The 5,753-nt window shown below is 52.8% G+C and overlaps 1 protein-coding gene across 1 annotated transcript; it reads left to right on the plus strand.

Annotated features, from left to right (window-relative positions):
- Positions 1-3,860: 3,860 nt before the first annotated feature.
- On the plus strand, positions 3,861-5,321 carry DRD5 (dopamine receptor D5). The gene has a single exon (XM_068403770.1). The coding sequence runs from the start codon at positions 3,861-3,863 to the stop codon at positions 5,319-5,321; it is 1,461 nt and encodes a 486-aa protein (XP_068259871.1).
- Positions 5,322-5,753: the final 432 nt, after the last annotated feature.

Below are 5,753 nucleotides of genomic sequence, written 5' to 3' on the forward strand. Positions count from 1 at the left end.
GCCTAATGTACAGTGACTTCCAGCCTCCTCCACCTCTACCGCTAGCTCTTCTTGCCTGTTTTAGAGCCTAACCATAATGGGAGGTTTTTGATGGGATGCTTTTCTAGCCTAAACCTCAGTGGTACATCTGTGTCTATATATTTTAACTCCCTTTTGGTGTTAATTATTTTTTACATTTACATACCCTTTACATTGAGTATCTCTTAGATGAGAGAATGTGTGAATTTCTGAGCATCGCCTATTTTTAAATAAATACCATGTGGCAGAACAGTGGGTCTGTATTTTGAAATGGAAATAGAATATGTGGCAACGAAGGGAAAGAGCTAGTAAAACATACATTTCTAAAATCAGGAACTGCAAAGATTTTTTTTCCCCTCAGAACCATTGCAATAGCAGTTAAATTCCATTACTTCCAATCTGCCAGCTGTGAGAGAGAAGTGCAATTTTAACAGGTGAATAAAAAAAAGAAAAATGAGACAAAGCTCTGAAGGAAAAGCACAAAAGCCATTACAAAGATGATTTCAGGATGAAAAACCCATGCCAAATCTCTCAGCAAGTCACAGCTGTGGTTTTAATGGACTATTCTTAAAATGACATTTATATGCAAACTGCCTACATAAAGTAAAAAAAAAAAAAGGATGCTAATAACTTATAAATGTTAAAGGTTTTTATCCCAGGCTCACAAAATGTTGATGGCAATGGATGGAATATTGTAACACACTATAAACGTCCCCATTACATGATTGCTGCTCTGACCTGGTGCCGCTATGAATGATCTGGGACAAGTGCTGCAGCAAAGCAGTTGTCCTGTTGCTCACTCCTGCTCCCACCTCTTCCCACCTCACTGGAGTCTATTAGTGTGTCTCGTATGTCACCCCATCACAATATTTTTTTCTACTGCCACCGACAATACAGCATTGGAACAGGCTGCCCAGGGAAGCGGTAGAGTCGCCATCCCTGGAGGTATTTAAAAGACGAGTAGATGTGGTGCTTAGGGAAATGGCTTAGTGGTGGACTTGGTAGTGTAGGTTAATGGTTAGACTTGATGATCTTAAAGGTCCTTTCCAACCAAAATGATCCTATGATTCTATTCCCGATCTGCTAATGCATTCCTGTGACTTGAAAGTTTTGAGTGCGCATGAAAAACATTGGATCAACATTGAAGATTCTATCACCAGTGCACCTAAAGGTCCAGGTGTGTCTTTGGCTGATGAAACTTCCCCCAGCTCAATGATAGGTCTTTTTCCATAGGTATCTCTGGTAAGCAACTTCAGTCACACCAGCTGAAATTCAAGAACATTTGCTAAAGATGAAATAGGTGGGAGAGGATAATATATCCTCTAAATTCTGAGTTACGCAGAAGCCAGACAGCCAAATGCAACACTTGGCCGATAAATGAGGTAACTTTGGAAACTCCTCCCTACTTTGTGTCGGCCTATTGCAGACAGTAGTGTAGAAAGCAGAGTAAAATTTCATTCTTTAGATGGCTGACATGTGAGCACTGACAATGTTTGCTTCAATGGGTTAAGGTGCCTTTCCTGCTTGCACCTCCTCTCTGCCTGACTCCACCACACACAGCAGAGCTGGCAGGAGATACCATACACCCGCACCTCCGCTGCTCCCAGCCACAGCCCAAGGTCTTCGCTTTCAGCGCTGGGGCTGATTTGTACCGAGCCACCAGCGAGTGCGTGGTGCTGCTGAGCTGTGGGGCAGGCGAGGTTGTTATCGGCTATTATTATTATTAAGCAGACAGATACCTACACATATGTTTATTTAAATAGCTAATGCATTCTGGCTGCATGCATGTAAATATATATGTGCGTATAGATACAATATTATATATATAATCTGTGCTGATGAATTTGCATGTATATGCACACACCTCTACACTGGTGAAGCAATGAATATCAGCTAAAGAAGCAAATCAGATCACTGTTTTTTTACGTAGAAGATGCAAATTTCTGGACCAGCAGCTTCAACAGGCACGTGCACAAGCACTTGTGCAATTCGTCCCTTCGTTTATACAAATTGTAGGAGACATTGCTTAGGAAAGTAGAGTTTGTGCAAGCAACACATTGCCTCAGCATCACAGCTTTAGTCATGCTGTTTAGAATTCAGTGGTGGCAAAAGCTAAATTCTCCCTCCCATATTAAATATAACTCTGCTTAAATGTGGAAAAGCAGTGCCAGTTTCTTATGTGAGAGATAAAGTGAAGCTCCAGCTTTTCTTGTGCAATTTTAGAAAATTGCCTAAAAGGTTGCAGAGTTCTTTTTTTAAAACTCTTTATTTAGTAAATCTAACTGTTAATCTTCCTTCATGTCACTGCAGATCCAGCAAGGTATAAGTGAGCCTTGTCCATCCCCACCTGCTTGGAGAAACAGCCGGAAGGCTCCCAAAGAGTGGCTTTCTCAGTCGTTTTAGTGCCAAAACAGGCTGTTGAATCAAAAACGGGTTTGCTCTCTGTCAATGGTGTTAAAAAAGAATTAGGTCTGGAGAAACTAAATCGGTAACATTGTGAATAAAATATCACTAAAGCATGTTCTCTGAAACACAAGCTGACGTGAGCGCAGGGCGAGTCCAGCAGCACAGCACTCACACCTGTACTGCTCAGGCTCATAACTCCCTTTTCTAGCTGCGCCGGAGCCCTACCGAGACCAACGATTCACCCCATAAGAGAGCTGAAAAGAGAGAATCGCATGCCGCTTGCCGGGTTTCTTGCCTGTGATACCTTGCCGCCGTCCAGCAGAACCTCCAGTTAGCGATTTAGGCTGCGCTTCCCATCCCTATGGAAGAAACCGAGCCCGTCCCGCTCCTCCCACGGCAACTTCAGCCCCGCTCGCTCCCAGCGAGAGGCCGAGGGAGCTGTGGCCGTGCCCGTCCCCGACAGCCCCGCTTCCCCCGGGGATGCTGGCGGCGGAGGCGGGGTATTTCCCCGTTCCCCGCAGTGGGACCGCGCTCTTCCTGCCAGCTGCGCAAAACCGCCTCACAAAGCTGCAAAAAATGGGGAGGGTGACCCGGTTTCGGGAGGGAGGACAGGAGCGCCGCAGGGCAGCCGCCCCCGCCGCGCCGCCCCGTCCCGACCCCCGCAAACCCCGCTGCCCGCCAGCCCGGACGGGGCGTCCCCGGCGGCGGAGCATGCTCAGAGGGCGGTGGCGGCGGGGGGGCCGGCCCGGGGAGCGGGCAGCGGGGAGGCGGCAGCGGAGGCGCCGCTCCGCACTGTCGCGCTGGGAGCCCCGGCGGGCGTGGGGCGGGCGGAGCCGGCAGCCCGGGCGGCAGGCGGCCGGGGTCGCGGGGGCGCGGAGCCGCGCAGCGCGGAGCGGCCACCTGGAGGACCGGGCGCGGAGCGGGTACCCCGCGCAGGGTGCGCGCGGAGCCGCGGAGCGATGAGCCCGAGGAGGACCGGAGCGCGCTGAGCGGCGAAGCGGAGACCCCCGAGCAGGAGGGTGCGCCGAGCCTCGGAGCGGGGAGCGCAAGCGGGAGAGGACGCGGAGCGGGTCCCCCAACGGGGCGCTGCGGGACAGAGAGCCCGAGCAGGGCGGCGCGCCGAACGGCGGAGCGCCGACCCCCAACGGGGCGCGGAGCGGAGACCGCGAGCAGGGGGACGCGCGCAGAGCCGCTGGGTGGGAACCCGGAGCCGGGGCCCCGGGGCCGAGACCCCGAGCAGGGGGACGCGCTGAGCTGCGGGGCCGGGACCCCGAGGGGGGCCCAGGCGCGGGGACAGGGAGGGGGGCATCCGGCAGGGGTGGCGGCGGGGCGGGGGGGCAGCGGCCCCATGGGGCCGGGCGGCGGGGCGGCGCTGGCTGCTCGGCGCGTCCCGGCCGCCGCCGCCGCCCCGCCGCCGCTGGCGGGAGCCGCCAGCCATGCTGCGGGGCGGCCGGAGCCCGCTGCCGCCGGCGGCGGGGCCCCCCGGGGCGGAGCGGGGGCCGGCGGGCGGCCCCGGGGCGGCGCAGGTGGCGGCGGGCAGCCTGCTGGCCCTGCTCATCCTCTGGACGCTCTTTGGGAACGTGCTGGTGTGCGCGGCCATCGTCCGCTACCGGCACCTGCGGAGCAAGGTCACCAACATCTTCATCGTGTCCCTGGCTGTCTCGGACCTGCTGGTGGCTCTGCTAGTCATGCCCTGGAAGGCAGTGGCTGAGGTGGCCGGGTACTGGCCCTTCGGGGCTTTCTGCAACGTCTGGGTGGCCTTCGATATCATGTGCTCCACAGCCTCCATCCTGAACCTCTGTGTGATTAGTGTGGACAGGTACTGGGCTATTTCCAGTCCTTTCCGTTATGAGAGGAAGATGACCCAACGACTGGCTCTGGTGATGATCAGTGTGGCATGGGCTTTGTCTGTGCTCATCTCCTTCATCCCTGTCCAGCTCAACTGGCACAAAGGTGGGGATGTTGTTGTTGCCGCTGGTGATATGGGAGATGGGTTTGGCACTGGCTGGGCAGCAGCGGGTGCTGTCACCACCTGGGCAGAAGACATGGGCACCACATGGGTGGCACTGGCAGCAATGAGACCCTCTGATGGGACCTCTGGCAGCAATGATACCCTCACTGGACCATCAGAGAGCTGTGACTCCAGCCTGAACAGGACTTACGCCATTTCTTCCTCCTTGATCAGTTTTTATATTCCGGTGGCTATCATGATAGTTACCTACACTCGAATCTACCGCATTGCCCAGGTGCAGATTCGTCGAATCTCTTCATTGGAGAGGGCAGCTGAGCACGCGCAGAGCTGCCGGAGCAGCCATGTTAACTGCCACCATCACACAAGCCTCAGGTCCTCCATCAGGAAAGAGACCAAGGTGTTGAAGACTCTCTCCATCATAATGGGTGTCTTTGTCTGCTGCTGGTTGCCATTCTTCATCTTGAACTGCATGGTTCCCTTCTGCGAGAGCCCACCCAGTGACCCCCATGCTGGCCTTCCTTGCGTCAGTGAGACCACCTTTAATATCTTCGTCTGGTTTGGTTGGGCCAACTCCTCTCTCAACCCCATCATCTATGCCTTCAATGCTGACTTTAGAAAAGTCTTCTCCAACCTCCTGGGATGCGGCCAGTTTTGCTCTAGTACTCCAGTGGAGACTGTTAATATAAGTAACGAGCTTATCTCGTACAACCAGGACACCCTTTTCCATAAGGAGATAGTGACTGCTTATGTTAACATGATCCCAAATGTGGTTGACTGTGAGGAAAATCGCGAGGACCCTTTTGATAGGATGTCCCAGATCTCCCCTGACCACGAGATTGCCACTGACTCTGTCTGTGAGCTGGACTGTGAGGGGGAGATTTCACTAGGCAAAATAACACCTTTCACTCCAAATGGTTTACATTAAATTGCATCCTGTCCTGGTCAGTTCTTCTTGGATTATACAACAAAATACTACCACTGAGTGGAAAAACCTGCTTGATTTTATGCGGTAGTTTGGTCAGTCACTTCATGCTAAGCTCACTTCTACGTGTAGCACTTTGCAGGACGTAAACACTGTCATACATGGAGCTGGCAGGACAGACTTAATTCAGCACTTCCCCAGGCTGAGAGAGGACCAGGCGGTCGCGTTGATTAGCTGTGGTGAGGTATTGTGGTATAATTACAGTCAGTTCTTGTTTATAACGTGTTTGCAAATGAAAGGTGCCATTGTCAGTGCTAAGTATTACAACTTCTAAAGTCAGGGACAGATGTGGCTGGCGTAGACATTAAATAGAAAAAAAAATCTAGGCCGTTCATTTGTTCAGATCTCATGTTTCTTTTTCTCTGTTGTTTTTTT

The sequence above is a fragment of the Nyctibius grandis genome, chromosome 6 (assembly GCF_013368605.1).
Source record: "Nyctibius grandis isolate bNycGra1 chromosome 6, bNycGra1.pri, whole genome shotgun sequence".
NCBI classification, from domain to species: Eukaryota; Metazoa; Chordata; class Aves; order Nyctibiiformes; family Nyctibiidae; genus Nyctibius; species Nyctibius grandis.